Source organism: Cynara cardunculus (assembly GCF_001531365.2).
Source record: "Cynara cardunculus var. scolymus isolate 2C chromosome LG 3, CcrdV1, whole genome shotgun sequence".
NCBI lineage: Eukaryota > Viridiplantae > Streptophyta > Magnoliopsida > Asterales > Asteraceae > Cynara > Cynara cardunculus.
The window spans coordinates 38,594,547-38,613,959 of NC_037530.1; the positions used below are offsets into that span (position 1 = coordinate 38,594,547).

Below are 19,413 nucleotides of genomic sequence, written 5' to 3' on the forward strand. Positions count from 1 at the left end.
TCAAAGATTTAACTCAGGTCCAAACCGGCGGCCAAAATTTGATCGGTTGGGTAAGCCGGAGGACGAGTAAGGTGGCCGGAAATAAAAGAGTCAACGGTCATGTTTTTGAGCACATCAAGTTTGACGCATAAAGAAACTAGCTGTCAAATCATATGGTAATTTTAAAAACAAACAATTAGTGGTTACGCATTACACTACTTGTACTCTCCGCCTTCCAATTTGTACATTCAAACCCCAAAATCAAGAACACTATTTTACAAAAAAACCGGACCCACTTTTCGAAATTATTTCTGAAGCTTCCTCTTCAAAGCAGATTATATAAATTCCCACCTCCCTGAGATCTATATTTAAGCAAAGGTGAAACCTTTGAAGATCGATAGATTGAAGTTTCCAAAAATGGAGGAAGAGGGTAAGCTTAGTATGAGCCGGAGTGTGGGGAGAAGCATCGGAAGAAGTTTCAGTAGGGCCGCCGGAAGTTGGAGAATGGAAGATGTGTTTTCCGCCGGTGGTGGTGCCAGTCACGACGGCCGGAGTAGTCGTCACTCCATGGAAGACGAAGAAGCTCTACGATGGGCTGCTTTGGAGAAACTACCAACTTATAATCGATTACGAACCACCATCTTCAAATCTTATATTCCGGCCGATCAACAAGAAATGGCGAACGATAAGATGTTGTTGGATGTTCGAGAACTCGATCCACATGCTCGACAAAGTTTTATCGACAAGATTTTTAAAGTTGCTGAAGAAGATAATGAAAGATTCTTGAGAAAATTCAGAGATCGAGTTGACAAGTAAGTCAACGTTATTTTTTTTTCTTTATCGTCTTGAAATCGGTCAAATTTAGCTGTAAATATCTTCCGGCGACTTAATTTCATTCAAAAAGTTTAAAATTGGTATGATGGGATATCGGAGAAAAGCTCCGGTAACACTAGAATTTAGCTCCGGTGACAACCACAATGGTTGCGGCCGGTATCCCATCTGTCCGAGGTTTGATTCCAGACATATACAAAAGTCGTGGGTCCTGGTCATAACTTGCTGGGGTTACTGCAAAAAGAAAAGGGTCCGGTGACATGTTCTTTAATCATCGGTTTATTTTTCAGGGTTGGAATCTCGCTTCCGACGGTGGAAGTCCGGTTTAAAAATTTGTCGATTGAAGCCGATTGTCACGTCGGAGATAGAGCACTTCCGACGTTGATAAATTCGGCCAGAAACATCGCCGAATCCCTTTTAGCTGCCGCCGGAATAAGTTTTTCCGAGAAAGCGAAACTTCGGATTCTTAAAGATGCTTCCGGAGTCATCAAACCATCAAGGTATATACATATTTATGAATCATATTGATTTGTTTGTACACATCTTGTTCAATCGAGTCACCTGAGGGCCGCCGTGATTCATTCCGGCGTGTCTTCAGGGTCCCACAAAATTATTCGTTATTCAAGTTTATGAAAAATCTGGTCCAACGTTAAAACACACAAATTGCAAAGGGGTCGTATGATACGGATTTGTTGACGGTGTCGGTGTCTTGTTTTTTGTGGTCAACTATGTGTTCGAAGAGGACCACAGTTTTTCTATCGAAGTTGACAGAAATGGTCAGATCTTAGCGACCCATCAGTAAACCCGATTTGTTGGTTTTGGTCATATTGTTGTTTCATAAAGTTATGACCGTTAAAATGACGGTGGGTTTGTAACGTTACAGGATGGCACTTCTGTTGGGGCCGCCGTCTTCCGGTAAGACGACACTTCTGTTGGCTTTGGCGGGAAGGCTAGATCCCAGCTTAAAGGTTGAAGGAGAGATAACTTACAACGGTCATAACCTCAACGAATTTGAACCTCGGAGGACCTCAGCCTACATTAGCCAGAACGATATTCATGTCGGAGAATTAACCGTCAAGGAAACCCTAGATTTCTCCGCAAGATGCCAAGGCGTTGGATCTCGATTAGGTAACACATTCACTTTGCCGGTATAGGACGTCTGTATCACAATAAGTTCATAAGACGTTTTTGGGCGTCCTAACAAATTTTTTGGACAAAGTTGAATTATAACGGCTTATTAGTCTTTTTTATATGACATTATTTAAGGAAAAAAATATTTTATAAATATGTGAGCTACTATTGTAACGTCTTTATATAGAACCTAACATTCCCTTGTAACACTGTTACATCGAGAGCACAATTATTTGGTTCTATAAACTAAGTCTTATAAAACAATCTGTTAGGCTGTTTGGTGGATAAAAATGCTCATGTGGATTAATATGTCAGTATAAATTGGGAAGAGTTTTGTTTGGGAGAGTTTTTTCATAGATGCAAGGACCGTGTTTTTTTATTGGGAGGGGATGTTTGGAAAAAAAACTTGACTTGCTACATAAAGTTTTCCCTTGTAAGCTTATTGAATAAGCCACTTTATATATCATTTAGCTATTTACAAATAGTCATGTATAGCTAATCGGTTAAGCTGTGTGTCCCAATAAACTCATTAAGTGGCTAACAAACATGCCGTTAGACGTCTTTGTAGTGTTTGGTGTAATCTTGAAAACTAATGTACCGAAATACAGAAATGCTAACGGAGCTTGCACGAAGAGAAAAGGAAGCCGGGATCTTCCCAGAAGCCGAAGTCGATCTTTTCATGAAGGCAACTGCCATCGAAGGAGATCAGAGCAGTTTGATTACTTACTACACTCTAAGAGTAAGTATTTCTATTAATAAACTGTCATAATCTTTAACCGTTCTTTCCAAATCAATCTATTCATATGTTTGTTAATCCAAAAAAAAACAGATTTTGGGACTTGATATCTGCCGGGATACCTTTGTTGGCGATCAAATGAGACGTGGAATCTCTGGCGGACAAAAGAAGCGTGTGACCACCGGAGAAATGCTTGTTGGACCTGCGAAAACTCTGTTTATGGACGAGATTTCAACCGGTCTAGACAGTTCGACTACATTTCAGATAGTGAAATGCTTGCAGCAAGTTGTACACTTGACTGAATCAACAATCTTCATGTCCTTACTACAGCCAGCTCCAGAAACGTTCGATCTTTTCGATGACATCATTCTACTATCCGAGGGCCAGATCGTGTATCAAGGACCACGAGACCACGTTGTTGAGTTCTTCGAAAGTTGTGGATTCAAGTGTCCGGAGAGAAAGGGTACTGCTGACTTCTTGCAAGAGGTACACAAATATTATTTCTATTTGGTTGGTTTTTCATCAAGTCCTATGGATAAAGTTGTTTGTTTGGATTAATGTGTCTGTATAAATTGAAAAGATTTTTCATAGATGGAATGAGCGTGTTTTTTAATTGGGAGGGGCAAGTTCTATAAAAACTTGGCTTTCTACATAAAGCTCCCCTCAGAAGCCTACCGAATAAGTCATTTTCTATATCATTAAGCCATTACCAAATAGTCATCTATAGCTGACTGAATAAGCTATGAGTTCCAGTAAGCACATTAAGCTGCTAACAAGCAGGCCCTTATTACAAATTGATGAATTCCAACTTCAAATTGTATAATTTGTCAACAATCTTGATGTTATATATAGGTTACATCGAAAAAGGATCAAGAACAATATTGGGCAGATAGAAGCAGGCCATACAGATATATCCCAGTGAGCGAATTCTCTCAACGATTCAAACGGTTCCACGTGGGAGAAAAGATGGCGAGCGAGTTGGCAGTCCCGTATGACAAGAACCAAAGCCACAAAGCCGCTCTAGTTTTCAAGAAATACTTAGTCCCGAAAATGGAGCTCCTTAAGGCTTCATGGGATAAAGAATGGCTTTTGATGAAAAGAAATGCTTTCATTTACGTCTTCAAGTCTATACAAATCGTGTTTATAGGATTTATCGCCACGACTTTGTATTTGAGGACCGAGATGAAACACAAGAATGAAGTAGACGGTGCGATCTATGTAGGGGCGCTTTTGAACAGTCTGCTCATTAACATGTTTAACGGGCTTGCTGATCTTTCACTCATCGTTATGAGGCTTCCTGTTGTTTATAAGCAACGGGATCTCATGTTCCATCCTGCATGGGCTTTCACACTTCCAGCATTCTTGCTACGAATTCCCATATCTATACTCGAGAGTATAATGTGGTGTGGCATCCTTTACTATGGTGTTGATCTCGCCCCCGATGCCACCAGGTAACTAAATATTGGTTTACGTTAAACAGAAGTTTGTTTGAATGCTTATAAGGATAAATACTAAAAGATTATATCCGAATATGGTTAATTTACAGGTTCTTCAAGCATCTCCTGTTGGTTTTTCTGATCCAGAATGTGGCAGCAGGACTGTTTAGACTCATTGCTGGTGTTTGTAAGACGATGAACATTGCAAACACGGGTGGATCCGTCATACTTCTGCTTATATTTCTTTTGGGTGGTTTCATCCTTCCTAAAACCCGAATTCCAAACTGGTGGGAATGGGCTTATTGGATTTCGCCGCTGTCGTATGGATTCAAAGCATTCACAGTAAACGAGTTTCTTGACGATAGGTGGACGAGCATAAGGGTAAGTCGCGCTAATTCTTGATTCAAATGCTCAATAACTGTTATGAGAAAAGAAGAAAACTAAGGGGCAGTTTGGTTGGTTTTCCATCAAGTCCTGTAAGAATAAAAGTCTTAGTGAATTAATCTGTCTATACATATTAGGAAGGTTTTTGTTTGGGAGGGTTTTTCATAGATTGAATGAGCATGTTCTTTAATTGGGAAGGACAGGTTTGGAAAAAACTTGTCTTTCTACATAAAGCTCCACCTAGAAGCTTACTGAATAAGCCACTTTCTATATCATTAAGCCATTACCAAACAGACCAAATAAGCTGCGAGGCCTATTAAGCTGCTAACATATATTTCGCTTTTTTAACAGAGTACGGACGGTACAACCAACGTCGGTTACGCAGTGCTAAGAAATCTCGATGTCCCGACCGAAGAAAGCACATACTGGATCGGTGCTGCAGCTCTTGTCGGTTTTATTCTTCTCTTCAATGTTCTCTTCACGATCGCTCTAATGTATTTAGAAGGTGAGTTTCGATGGAAAGTTGCCGTTTTTCGTGTCAATCTTGTTTTCGATACCCAACTTTCTTGATTCTTGACTAACTTTCTTGATTCTTGACTAATTAACTAGCCCCTGGAAAACCACAAGCAATTATCTCCAAGGAAGAAGCTGCAGCCATGGAAGGTGATCAGGGTACCAACCAACAACAAAGTGTTCAATCCTCAGAAAGTATGTAATTAAAATGGTTTCCTAATTTAGCAAGTTTTATGCACAAATTATCAGTTTTTTTCTAACTAAAGATTTGAACTGTTGTATAGAGGAAATGCACCAGATAAGCAAGGATGGAAATGGTGTTTCTAAAAAAGGAATGGTTCTTCCGTTTACTCCACTCGCAATGTCATTCGACAACATGAACTATTATGTCGATATGCCTAGTGTAAGTTCCGTTCTATAGCATAGATTCTAACACAAGTGTCGGTTGTAGGATTCTAGGAACTTAACGATTATTTTCCGCCTGTTGATTGAACAGGAAATGAGAGAACAAGGGGTGACGGAAAACCGATTGCAATTGCTTCGTGATGTAACGGGTGCTTTCAGGCCAGGAGTTCTAACGGCATTGATGGGAGTCAGTGGAGCTGGTAAAACGACGTTGATGGATGTTTTAGCCGGAAGAAAGACAGGCGGTTATATCGAAGGAGATATCAGAATATCGGGATTCCCAAAGAAACAAGAAACGTTTGCCCGAATCTCTGGATATTGTGAACAAACCGATATCCATTCTCCCACGATCACCATTCACGAATCTCTGATCTACTCGGCGTTCCTCCGGCTTCCAAAAGAAGTCAGCAAGGAAGAGAAAATGGTAAGAAATCGAAGATCCAATCTATATTGTTAACAAGATATTAACCAAAAAGCATCAAATCTTGATTCATTTATGTTCATTACTATCTTTCAGACTTTTGTGCAAGAAGTGATGGAGCTTATTGAACTAGACAACATCAAGAACGCAATCGTTGGACTTCCGGGAGTTAGTGGTTTATCAACCGAACAGAGAAAGAGGCTAACAATTGCAGTCGAGCTCGTTGCTAACCCTTCGATCATCTTCATGGATGAACCAACGTCAGGGCTTGATGCAAGAGCTGCAGCCATTGTTATGAGGGCCGTTAGAAACACCGTGGACACAGGAAGAACCGTTGTTTGCACCATTCATCAGCCCAGTATCGATATCTTCGAATCATTCGATGAGGTAAAGACGTAAAGTCCAAAGATTTTTCGCTTGTTTGTCTCTGTCCCTCCATCCCTTTTCGGTTTCTAACATTTCTCATCATATATGCATCAGTTGCTGTTATTGAAAAGAGGAGGACAAGTGATCTATGGAGGACCATTAGGAAGACACTCTTCAAAGATTATCGAGTATTTCGAGGTAGTTGACATACATATTCGTGTTATATAAACTAGAATCGTTAACATTTTACTAAAAAACGAGCGATTTCTCAGGAGGTTGCTGGGGTTCCGAAGATTCCGGAGAGGTACAATCCAGCAACATGGATGTTGGAAGTCAGTTCCGGTGCTGCAGAGATCAGGCTCGGGATTGATTTCGCCGAACACTACAGCGCATCCGCTTTGCACCAGTAAGTCTTTATATTCCAGTGATTTGTAAAGTATTAAATCATATGAAATCATCAACAGATTGTAATAAAGTTTGTATGCAATGATATATAGGAGGAACAAGGCTTTGGTGAAGGAGTTAAGCGTACCGCCTCCGGGAGCTGTAGATCTTCGCTTCGAAACACAATATGCGCAGTCGATGTGGGGTCAATTCACGTCGTGTTTATGGAAAATGTGGTGGAGTTACTGGCGTAATCCCGACTATAATCTTGTCCGATTCTTCTTCACTTTGCTTTGTGCACTCATGGTTGGAACCGTATTTTGGAAGATCGGCAACAAAAAGTGAGTCTCTTATCGAATACCACAACAAAATCGGCTGTATGGAAAGCCAAATATCTCTAAATGTCCTAATAGACGTAAAAAGACTGATAGAACGTTCTATTTCAAAGTTGGTACATTTCCTGATTCTTGATTTACTCATTTCAGGTCGAGCAGCAATGATCTGAGCACAACGATCGGAGCCATGTACGCAGCTGTATTTTTCGTCGGTATTAACAATTCGCAAACCGTTCAGCCAGTGGTCGCAACAGAAAGAACCGTCTTCTATCGTGAGCGAGCCGCTGGAATGTACTCATCATTACCATATGCCATGGCACAGGTGAGAATTCGAACAAATAGATGTATACTCTTTGAATGATTACGATTCTTGAAAATGGGTTTCTAACGAATAATCGGGATTGATTCAGGTGTTCGTAGAGATACCATACGTATTTCTTCAAACGACATATTACACTCTTATCGTCTACTCCATGGTATCATTCGAATGGACCGTACCCAAATTCTTCTGGCTCTTCTTCATCAACTTCTTTTCATTCCTCTACTTCACGTACTACGGAATGATGACCGTTTCCATCACACCAAACGAGCAAATCGCAGCCATTTTCGCAGCTGGGTTCTACTTGCTCTTCAATATCTTCTCCGGGTTTTACATCCCGAGACCCGTAAGTATCTAATCTTTCCTTCAAATTAATCAAGAATCGTATCGTATTCTATAATCCCGAGCTGACGAATTCTTGAAAATTTCAGAAAATTCCCGGATGGTGGGTGTGGTACTACTGGATCTGCCCCATGGCGTGGACCGTGTACGGGTGCATCGTTTCGCAGTATCATGATGCCGATAACCCGATATTCGTGCCGGGGATGGCGACGGACCCACCGATGACGTGGTACATCAAGGACTACTATGGTTTTGAGTTGGATTTCATGGGACCCGTTGCGGCCGTTCTAATCGGGTTCTGCGTATTCTTCGCTTTCCTCTATGCCACATTCCTGAGGACTTTGAACTTCCAAATGAGATAGAATGAAATCAAACTGTGTAATGTCTATAGATTTTTTGAAGTTGGTTGAAACTCAAAACTTTGTTCCTATTTATTTTTGAAATTTCCGGTGTTTTGTTTGTATTGTAAACTTATACGCTTCAAATTCAGTTCCTACATTTCATTGTTTCTTCTTCTAATACAATTATCTCCGTTTTCCGAGGCTTTCGGATTCGAAAAGACACGGGTCGATCGGTTCATGGAATCCGAAGGAATTTGACCACCGTCGTTCTCACCATCCCCTGTTGCTGACGTTGCCGCTGCCATATTAAATTTTGAAATTTCATGGGATATTTGGTATTTCATGGAATTTATTTGTAATAATGTTTTAAAATATGTTAAAAACATTTGTTTTAAGATGATCGGACCAGAAACAAAACATAAAAACATCCCAATCATAGGAAAGTTGCATTTGGATAGAAACATGTGTTGGGGCCATACCTCATAACATAGGACCACATAAATAGCGATGTGAAGACGAGACACAATCCTGACCCATAAAAAGAGGATAAAGTGACTCGGCAACCTGTGGACGCGACTCCGAACCCGTGGTTAAGTCGGATGACACGTCTCGATGATAGAAGTCACGGGCCCAACAGGTCGTATGTATTTCATTTAATAAATACGCGTTGAATGATCAGTTTATATCGATAACTATAAGTTACAAAGGGATGTCGTGGTATTTTACGAGCAATACATAAAACTCTTTTTCTACCATTTTTTAATGTAGCATACATTTTAACATAAATGTTTAAGAAAAAAGAACTCTAGAATCTTTATTTCTACCGTTTGTTGTTGTAAGTAACACGCTGATAAACGTTGTTGCTTCATCGTGGCTAGGAGTGCTCAAAAACCCAACCAGCCCGATCAACCTAACTCAACCCAATCCAACGCGAAATAACTCAACTCGAAGCAAACCCGATGTCTAATCGAGTTGTAAATTTTTTAAACCGTAGGTATTGAGTTGATATTGAGTAATTATTATTTGAATTCAACACAACTCAATGGACCCGATATCCTTTTATTTTGGATTTAATATGATTGTTGAGTTTATATTTATATATACATTAGACAATTACACTATCACGTACGCTCTTCGTATATACATATTTTCAATCTATTCTCCAACTTTATATAACTCATTCGTATATATGATTAGTAACTGTGAATATATATATAAATTGAGAAAATTAATTGAATGCAATATATGTAAGAAATATGAATAATTTGTATCAAATGTTTGATGATGAAAAAAAAAATTATGAGGAGAGAAATAAAATATTCAAGGTTAGAAGAATATATTAATGTACTAAAGTATCAACTCGACCAACTCGACTAACCCGATCAACCCGTACGGTTTGGATTGGGTTGAGTTGCATTTTGGTTTGAGTTGGGTTCGATTAAAATTTTTCAAACCGCAAATATTGAGTTCGATTAAGATTTTTCAAATCGCAAACATTAGATTGAGTATTTCAAATGTTTTCGATTCGATCAACCCAACCCATAAAAACATTGATCGTGACTCCTTAATGCTTGACTTTAACCTCAATGCCTCTTCAATTTCTACCAAACAAAAATAATATATCGCATCATCTCTATAATATACATATTTTTTTGTTATCTTATTTAATAATACAATAATATCTCCAAAAATGAAAGAGTTTTACTTTTGGTCCTTAAAGTTTAGTATTTTTTTTGAAAATAGGACCTAAACTTTAATAAGTCAATATCATCCCTCAAATTTGGATTTTACTTTAAAAATGGATCTGATCACTAACATTGTTAAAATCGTCCGTTAGAGCCAGGGATATTTTCGTCCAATCATGTTTCCCCTCTCTTTTTGTAATTCTTTTGTTTTCTTGTTTTTACAAAAAACATCAAACTTTAAGGACCAATTTTACACCCTTTTCCGGCCATGTTCTTTGGCCAAATCGCCTCCATCATCGAAGAAATACGCAGAAACAATAGTGATTCGGTGGGATTTTTTTTTTGTTAAAACATATGTAAGAATAATCTTTCAAGAAACTTTCCATCTTTCATGTCTCGCCATGCCCAAAAATTGAGATTTCAGGGTGCAGTGCTGCAACAATGGCTTTTTACCATTTTGATTTCTAGTTCTTAATAGCGGGTTTTGTACCCATCATTCCCATGTCATCAAAAATCAAGAACCACTTCAGTTTTGGCCTCAAAATACGTATATCAAGAAACTCTAAACTTTATGCTATCCTTATGATGTATTTAAGGCCAAAACAGATTAAAAAATGAGGTATAGATACAACATATCCACAAATTGAATTCCATATATGTGTTCATCAAGATCCAACTGCTGCAGTTGTGGTGAGACCAAATCAATCATGGGGGACGATGACGTCAGGAAGATTAAGCAGGGAGGAAGATGGTGAGCATTCGAGATCTATAAACGCCAAGTCTGCATCTTTTTTAAAGGGGTCGTCCCTCGTCCCCGTGAAATCACAAATTTGAGGGACTTAATCTTAACTTATTAAAGTTTAGGTTCCAATTTTAACAAAATCACTTAACCTCAAGGACCAAAAGTACTCAAATTCAAACCCTCCTTCTTCTTCTTCTTCATATTTCACATTTTCATTTCCTCCCACCAACCAGAAATTGCTTCATTCCCACATCACATCACGTGGCTGCTTCTACAACGCTCTCAATATTTCCCTTTTTCTGTTAAATCAAATCCAAATATGCGAAGAATTATATAAATCTACAGACACCACACCAATCACTCGTCACTCAAACCAAAAGGGATACATTTCAAATCCCTCGTTCGTCATCATGTCTTCGAGAGGGAGCTCATTTCTGGTATTTCAATTCCATTCATTCAAAATTTTATGTTTTCTGATCGTATTTCTACATTTCGATTCTGGGTTTCGTTTTGTTCATCGTTTGAATGGAAAATCAGCGATTTTTCAGTGTTGGAATCTGATCATCAAGGTAAGGTAAATGATGTTTTGCAATCTTTTAATTGCTGTTGTAGCAGAATAACTCCCTTTCTGGGGTTTCAAGAATGACGAAATCACAGTCGTTGAGAGTGTCGATTCATCCTCCGATGGTGGTAGCAATGATGAACCCTAATACCCGCCCCGATAGAAACGTCGCCGTTTCTGTGGAGAGTGCTGTGAAGGAGGTGAATGCTCCGATGGCGGTTGAAATCGTCGAGTGTAAATCGAAGCAAAACGCCACCGTTGTTGATGACGTGTACAGCGAAGATACAGCCACCGAGGATACTCCTTGGGCTGTTTCTGTTGCCAGGTGACCACAGATTCCGATCCCTCGATAACTCCTAAGCTTGTTGTGTGTGTGTGTGTATATATATATATATATATGGTCACAGAAACCGAAAAAAATAAAAACAGAACACCCTCGTAACTGTTTATATATGGTATGCACATGTACATATAATTAATCTATAAGTAATTTATCCAATATGTACATGCAAAAAATAGCTTCAATTACCTGTATTGTATGCACATGTGTATGGTTATCAGTGCTCCTATTTTTTCATTTTTTGGGTTTATTGAGGACGGTGAAGGAAAAACCACAAAAGAATGAAATTCATTTGGATGGTATGCATATGTGCATAATTACTTATTAACATATGTACATACTGTCCAGGTAACAGTTAACAAGTGCTACTCAGTTTTTTACCTTTTTTAGGTTTTCCCGAACCTCCATATATATTATATATATATATATATATATATATGTATGTATGTATATGTATGTATGTATATGTATGTATGTATATAGGGTTGGGTTCCGGTGGAATGAAAGTAAAAAAAAGATGAAAAACGTAAAAAAAGATCTTCATCCTTGAATGCATATTAGGATGAGATACCCCGGATTCATGGATGAATTTGAGATTAAAAGATCATCTAAGGGCCTTCTTATACTTTACACCTTAACTCTTCTCACTCACACGATCCTTCGCATATATATATAGGGTTGGGTTCATGTGAGACCAAAGATTTTTCGTGAGACCCTTAAGACCAATTTACCAATTTATAAGCTAATGATCTAATGGTCTAAAGTTGCACGATGGCAATTTTGTGATTATTGAGAAGTCTCGTGGTAATTTTGTGATTATGAATGTTCAGATTGTAGATCTAATCCAAAGGTTGAGAATTGGTTTTACGGGTCTCACGAAAAACCATTTGTCTCACATGATCCCAGGTATATATATATATATATATATATATATATATATATTCTGCATGTTTCACTGGCAAATTAGTGGTTTACGTGTCAAGAATGATAACAAGCAAACAAATTGATAATTGTTTATAGGAAAAAGATGTACTTTGTAATCTTTTTTATATCCAATGCAAGATCTTCTACTTTATATTAGTATATAAAATTCAAAAACTTTAGGGTAAAAGAGCTTAATACACATCAAAATCTTGTAAAGAATTCAATAAAACTTTAACCTTTTTTAGAGTTGTAGCTTAACCAATGTCTTATAAATCACTTTTCATATATAAATCCCAGAATCTTGGTCTAAAATTCCCGAAAAATAAGCCTTTTATGATTACATCGGAAATAATCTGGCAAAAGGGTATTCTGTAATGTAGTGGGTACTCGTTGCTGCGGAACCCGCATCACAATAAAGGTCTGGCGTTCACCGAAAAGGAGAGGGATGCTCATTACATTCGTGGTCTTCTTCCACCGGTTGTTGTTAATCAGAATCTTCAGGTTTGCGGGCTTTTTCGTCTTTGAACTTAATTTAGTCGTACTCGAAGAACATATTATATATAAATAGTTAATGTGGTCGATAAGCAGGTTAAAAAGATGATGAATAATATCCGTCAATATGACGTACCGCTGCATAAGTACCAGGCCATGATGGATCTTCAGGTAACCATTTAAGTATTCAGTGTTATTCACATATGCATACTATTTTATTGTTATGTTACCATTTAAGTATTCATTGCTATTCACAAATGCATGCTATTTCGTTGTTATGAATTCTGATCATAAAGTATGCAATCTTTCGCTCTTTTATGGGCTTTTTGCATCTTTTATGTCTTCATTTCTTAATTTTTGGGCATAATCGGGTTTATAGGAGAGAAATGAGAGGTTGTTTTACAAACTGCTTATTGATAACGTTGAGGAGCTTCTTCCGATTGTCTACACTCCAACGGTTGGTGAAGCGTGCCAAAAGTATGGGAGTATTTTCAAGCAGCCGCAGGGTCTTTTTATTAGTTTAAAAGACAAGTAAGTTTCCGTCACAATGCTGCATTTGTTTCTTTACGTGCAAAGGTCTATTTATCAACTAATAACGTTTTCGTAGAGGGAGGATTCTCGAGATACTTAAGAATTGGCCGGAGAAAAAGATTCAAGTTATTGTGGTCACAGATGGCGAACGAATCTTGGGACTTGGAGACCTTGGCTGCCAGGTACGAGTTTTGTTCATAATGACCGAACAACTTATCTTTTTTATAAAAAAGAACTCGCGTTTTCTTGGTTTTTGAAAGTTAACGTTGTTGGTTATTCACAGGGGATGGGGATACCCGTGGGAAAGTTATCTCTTTATACCGCTCTTGGAGGTATTCGTCCTTCAGCTGTAAGTATTCACGAGATCATATTACGGTTATGTTTCCTGTAACGATATGCATAACGAATCCCATCTCTTAAATTTTGTAACTTGAATAACGAACCTAGCTAGAAATACTTCCACTAAATTTAGAGTCTGATATACGCATTCGCAGCATTTTCTGCGTGATTTTGGGAATGGGACTTATCCAACGGTTATCACATGAAATCAAACTAGAAAATGGCTTTCCTTTTTACAGATTCCGTTATGCTGGTTTCGTTTGTGTCTTTTTTCTTGGTGAAAGCAGTGTTACAAAATTACGAAATCTTGTAAATATATGCAGTGCTTACCCGTAACCATTGATGTGGGCACAAACAACGAGAAGCTGCTGAATGATGAGTTCTACATTGGTCTGAGGCAAAGGAGAGCAACTGGGCAGGTAGGGGTGTTCATCTAAACCGCACAAACCGCCTGCACCAAAAAGCACGGTTTAGAACTTCCGCAGTGCGGTTTATGGTTTGCATTTTTACCAAACCGCACTATACTGGTTTTTTGCGGTTTGGGAAAATCCTCAAACCGCATACTCGGTGCGGCTTGCGGTTTTTCCCCAAACTGCACCAGGAACGCAGGTTCTGATTGCAGATTCTCGGGCTTACCTTTATTACGTCAAGATTATTGATTACCGAGACAAACTGTACTTCTATTTGCTAGGAATATGCTGAACTTATGAACGAGTTTATGTCTGCTGTCAAGCAGAACTACGGTGAGAAGGTGCTTATTCAGGTAAGTAGCTTTTTGCTTGCTTACAAATTGATTTTACGAAAGGATGATTCATATGAGTCTTTGATCTTAACTGTGCAGTTTGAGGATTTTGCTAACCACAATGCCTTTGATCTTCTTGCAAAATACAGTGCCACCCACCTAGTTTTTAACGATGATATACAGGTATATAATGGAGTATTAACCTTTTGAATTTGTCGATGGTTTGTTTTTCTTAACGGGTCCTTTCTGGTTGAGGTTTTTGGGCACCCGAGATGAATTTGTGATTACGGTTTTGTTACTTTGTTTTAGGGGACAGCATCCGTGGTACTTGCAGGGCTTATATCTGCACTAAAATTAGTCGGTGGATCTTTAGCTGACCAACGGTTTCTATTCCTTGGAGCTGGAGAGGTATTATATTTTCCCGTTTTAGCATATATTTGAGCAAAAAGGTTGATTACCGACGGACCCATGGCCCCACATGCGACCCTTCTCGTAGGAACCATATGTGAGGAGCCATTTCAGAGCTGAGGTTAGCGGACAGGGTTCAAGCCCATCTCCTGTGGATTTGAACTTGAACCTGTTTTGTATTTGAGCAAAGTCGCTTCAGCTGGGCTACGTGCCCACGGGGCCATTTTGTCGTCTTGTTTACATCTCAAATTGAGAATCTTCGTGCAGGCTGGCACGGGCATTGCTGAACTCATAGCACTCGAAATATCAAAACAGGTCAGAGACTTATATTTACATCTTAATTCTTAAGCACTGCCCACACATACCGACACCAAAAAATATTAACGAAGAGAGATCAAGTTATAGATTTCTCGTGTAATCATGCAGACTCGAGCACCACTAGAAGAGAGTCGGAAGAAGGTTTGGCTTGTAGACTCTAAGGTATAAAAACATGAAAATGATCATAAGTTACCACTGCATTTTCACCTTTCACTACAACAAAATTGATTTTATAAGACGCCTAAAATGTACAAGCGTTCTAAAAAATACTTTATAGGACCAAACCAAAAAGCGTCATATCTGAAAGTGTTACAATAGGTTTATAGGGCGTTTATAAGCGTTTTAACAAATTTTTATAACCCTTTTAAAATAAAGTGTCATATTAACTATTTTATACGACATTGTTTGAAAAGATGTCATAAAAAAAGATGAGTCTATAGGACACATCATAAAAGTGTCCTATAGAGTAGCTAATAAGACACTTTATTTTTAAAAGCATCCTAAAAAACTTGTTAAAACGCCTAAAAACGCTTTATAGTTCGGTCATATAAACTAAGTTCTATGAAGTATTCTATTAAGACGCTTAGACAATCCATGCGTCCTGTAAAACCAATTTTGTTGTAGTGTTTTATCCGTGCTGTTCTTTTACCAAAATGGTATTGCTGTAGGGGTTGATCGTTAGATCCCGCTTAGATTCACTTCAACATTTCAAGAAACCTTGGTCCCACGAACACGAACCCGTTAAAGAACTCCTGGATGCCGTCAAGGTTTAAATATCTCCCTCTTCATTGAACATTTTCGGGTGGATCTTTAAATTCTTCTTTCTTCGTTCTTTTTCAGGCAATCAAGCCAACCGTGTTGATTGGATCCTCAGGGGCAGGACAGACATTTACTAAAGAAGTCGTTGAAGCCATGTCATCTCTTAACAAGGTAATATATTCTATAAAGTTGTCGGAGGACGAATCTACCCTTGATAAGAAGTGAAAGCCTCGTAAATTTACGGTTTTGCAGAAACCTGTTATTCTTGCTCTTTCCAATCCAACTTCACAATCCGAATGTACTGCTGAGCAAGCTTATACTTGGAGTGAGGTATGATTTGCATTCTACCATTTCTTTTTTTAAACGGTTTTTTTTTGAAGCTGACAGTCAGACAAACTCTCCCGTGGCCCTTAGGGTGCGTTTGGTACACATGACAGAACAAAACATAGATCATTATTTCACGTTTGACAGGACTTTTATCCTATTCTAGTGCAGGTTCTTGCTCGGTATAAATCGACAAGCTTGACTTATAGCAAATTCCATAGAATTGGGCCGTCCGCCTATGTTGGAACTGTTCCACCCCTACCCCATGGAACAGAGTGGAACATACCTATATTTTACCATAAAACTTAATTCTCTTCTAAAATATCAAATATGCCTCCCTCTTTACATTTTATTCATTCTTTAAATTTTATTTATTGTATTTTATGTTTTTTAAACTTTCATTTTACTGTTCTTAAAATATTATTTTATATATGGTTTCTACATTTTAATTAACTTATGTAATTTATTAAATATTAGTAATTAAAAAATAATATAGAAAAGGTATAAAATAAAAATCGGAAACTACATGAACTTTTTATTTTGGTGTCATTTTAATCGTATTGACGAAAACTTTCTAGTGATATATTTTGTTATAAAAAAAATATTTATTTTATTATAATTTACCAAATTACATAAAATAATCAAAATATATAAACAACTCATTAGGGGTGAATTGGTCATTTTATCTGTTATGTCCTCTCCCGTTCCGTCTTAGCAAACGCTGAACAACAGTTTTGTTTTGTCTTGTCAGTCTGGATACCAAACGCCACCCTCAGACTCAAACTGGTGAACTTGGAGAGCAAACCCAAGTCCGTACTAGTTGGGCTGCCCGAAAGGGTTGGATTACCTTAACGTTGACTGTTCAATTTCTTCGGTTCTGGTTTTTTTGATTGCAGGGTCGTGCCATATTTGCCAGCGGGAGTCCGTTTGCTCCTGTTGAATACAATGGAAAAGTCTATGTATCTGGGCAGGTCTTGACCATTTTCTCGAACATTCAAACTATTATCTATCTTGAACATTCGTAATGAAATATTGCGGATTGTTATTTTTGCACCATTGATTGCAGTCAAACAACGCCTACATTTTCCCTGGATTCGGTCTCGGCTTGATAATTTCTGGCGCGATTCGTGTTCACGATGACATGCTTTTGGCAGCCTGTAAGTTTTCAGAATACAAAAACTCTAGTTCGACCATAACTGATCTGAAAGTGGACGTTCTTTTGATAGGATTCTCATTTCTTGTTTCAAAAATGGGCTTTATAGGACGTTAAGGGGCTGTTTGGTTGGTTATTTATTAAGTCGTGTATGGATAAAGTTGTCTGTGTGGATTAGTCTGTTGTATAGATTGAGAATTTTTTTGTTTGGGAGGGTTAAAAAACGTGGTTTTTAATTGGGAGGGGCAAGTCTGGAGAAAACTCATAAAGCCCCCCCTAGAAGCTTCTTGAATAAGCCACTATCGATATCATTAAGCCCTACCAAACAGTCATTTATAGATGACTGAATAAGCTACGAGTCTCATTAAGCTAATAGACTATTTCATAGTAAAGGTGTTACATAAGTTGATAGGATGTTTTCAGGCGTTCTAACAAGTTTTTTAGGCACTTTTAAAATAAAACGTCATATTAGTCGTCAGAAATGACACAAAAAAACTAACTGAATAGTGAATGCTTTATTTTAAAAGTGTTCTAAAAAAACTTGTTTGAACACACAAAAACATCTTATCAATTTATTGTAACACCTCGTGTATGAACTTAACAGTCTTGTAAAGCAGTTTAGAAATATCTGATGTCTTAATAAGCCCGATTGTGTTGCAATGCTTAGTTTCTTTCTTGTTAAAAATCCCACGGTGTCTGATGTTTGTTTTGAACAGCGGAGGCATTGGCTGAGCAAGTTAAGCAAGAGCATTTTGACGATGGCTTAATATATCCACCCTTCACTAATATTCGAAAGATTTCCGCTCACATTGCGGCCAAGGTAGCAGCCAAAGCATATGAACTCGGTGAGACCACCCTCGAACCCACATAATCTTTTCCTTCATCTTTGCTCTAGCGGTTTGTGAGTCTTTGGCCTCCTAGGCGATTGAGATCTACCGGTAACCTAGATACTGTTATGCTATTGACTGTTTGGCAATATAATCTTTTTCTTTGTGCCAAAGAAAATTGCTCTAAACCACAAGGGTGGTGCCTGATTGGTTTGAGCTTTGCTCCAAAGGTCAAAAGTATCAGGAGATCCCATCTAAATCCAAGGAGGAATAAAAATCCCTTTGTGGTCACGGAGGTTCAAATGCGGTGATTTCGAGTTGTCTGCAAAGCAGATGGTCGCCCTAGGATTAGTCAGCTCGCATAGCGGGTTGGATATCCAGGTTAATAAAAAAAAATATTGCTCTAAATGCAAATTTTGTTTTTCCGGGCGTGTAGGTCTGGCGAGCCGGCTTCCTCAACCGGAAAACTTAGTGGCGTATGCCGAAAGCTGCATGTACAGCCCGAGTTATCGAAACTACCGCTAGATTTTGACGAAAAATCGATGCTCTTTCAGTCGTACTAAAGAGCTTTTTTTTGTTGTATGTTATGTACGGACAATCTTTATTTCGAGTTATTGCTGAATGATAAACTTTTGTAGCCTGTAGGGATGGTTTAATACGAACTAAACAAATTTAGTTTATTAATTCGAGGATATCTTGGTCATTTAGTATTATTTTTTATATAAAAATATGAACTAGAAGCGTACCCGCGCAATGCAGCGAGATACATCATGATTTTAATATTTCATTTTATTCTTTATCTCAGTAGATGTTATAATATGGCTTTATGTGATTTTGAGAAAAGTGATGATGTTTTTATTTTTGAATAAAATATATGTTTGAAGATATCATAAAATATTGACAAAAATATATCGATATTAGTATCAAATTAATTATTTGAAATTACTCATTTTTTGTGTAATTTTTTAATTCAAATTTTTTATAATTTAATTTATGTACAATAACGAAGTAATTTATATTTGGTTTAGATAATAATTATTTATTTTGTTGGAACTCGATAATTATTCTAATTATATTTTAGATTTTTTATATTATAAAATGAGATGTTCATTCTCTATTTGATTATGTTTATCAACAATTATTTATACGAATTCAAACATCGAGCTTGTATAAGTTGTACTTATGCATAATTACTTGTAATATTGAATTTTAAGTAATATGCATCAATATACAGTACTTTATGCATAACAAAAATATATCGATATTCGTATCAAATTAACAGTTTAAAATTCCTCATTTTTTGTATAATTTTTTAATTCAATTTTTTATTATAATTTAATTTAT

The 19,413-nt window shown here is 37.6% G+C and overlaps 2 protein-coding genes across 3 annotated transcripts; both read left to right on the forward strand.

Moving 5' to 3' along the window:
• Nucleotides 1-352: 352 nt before the first annotated feature.
• LOC112509336 (ABC transporter G family member 35-like) lies at nt 353-8,090 on the forward strand. The gene is made up of 18 exons (XM_025114244.1): nt 353-791; nt 1,101-1,310; nt 1,694-1,938; nt 2,550-2,680; nt 2,771-3,163; nt 3,530-4,128; nt 4,224-4,494; nt 4,849-5,002; nt 5,107-5,205; nt 5,295-5,413; nt 5,507-5,839; nt 5,933-6,223; nt 6,317-6,400; nt 6,475-6,608; nt 6,700-6,927; nt 7,072-7,243; nt 7,332-7,586; nt 7,672-8,090. Exons 1-18 carry the CDS (start codon nt 397-399, stop codon nt 7,942-7,944), a joined length of 4,386 nt encoding a protein of 1,461 aa, XP_024970012.1. The 5' UTR covers nt 353-396; the 3' UTR covers nt 7,945-8,090.
• Nucleotides 8,091-10,695: 2,605 nt separating this feature from the next.
• On the forward strand, nt 10,696-18,753 carry LOC112510194 (NADP-dependent malic enzyme, chloroplastic-like). 2 transcript variants are annotated; one of them, XM_025115519.1, is made up of 20 exons: nt 10,696-10,787; nt 10,963-11,237; nt 12,557-12,677; nt 12,765-12,839; nt 13,048-13,199; nt 13,276-13,381; nt 13,483-13,548; nt 13,862-13,957; nt 14,230-14,301; nt 14,380-14,463; nt 14,590-14,688; nt 14,956-15,003; nt 15,115-15,168; nt 15,675-15,773; nt 15,847-15,936; nt 16,018-16,095; nt 16,986-17,060; nt 17,156-17,246; nt 17,959-18,087; nt 18,506-18,753. In XM_025115519.1, exons 1-20 carry the CDS (start codon nt 10,761-10,763, stop codon nt 18,592-18,594), a joined length of 1,926 nt encoding a protein of 641 aa, XP_024971287.1. In that variant the 5' UTR covers nt 10,696-10,760; the 3' UTR covers nt 18,595-18,753. The 2 variants fall into 2 exon arrangements, with proteins under 2 accessions (XP_024971287.1, XP_024971288.1); XM_025115520.1 differs by having other exon boundaries at nt 13,096-13,199.
• Nucleotides 18,754-19,413: the final 660 nt, after the last annotated feature.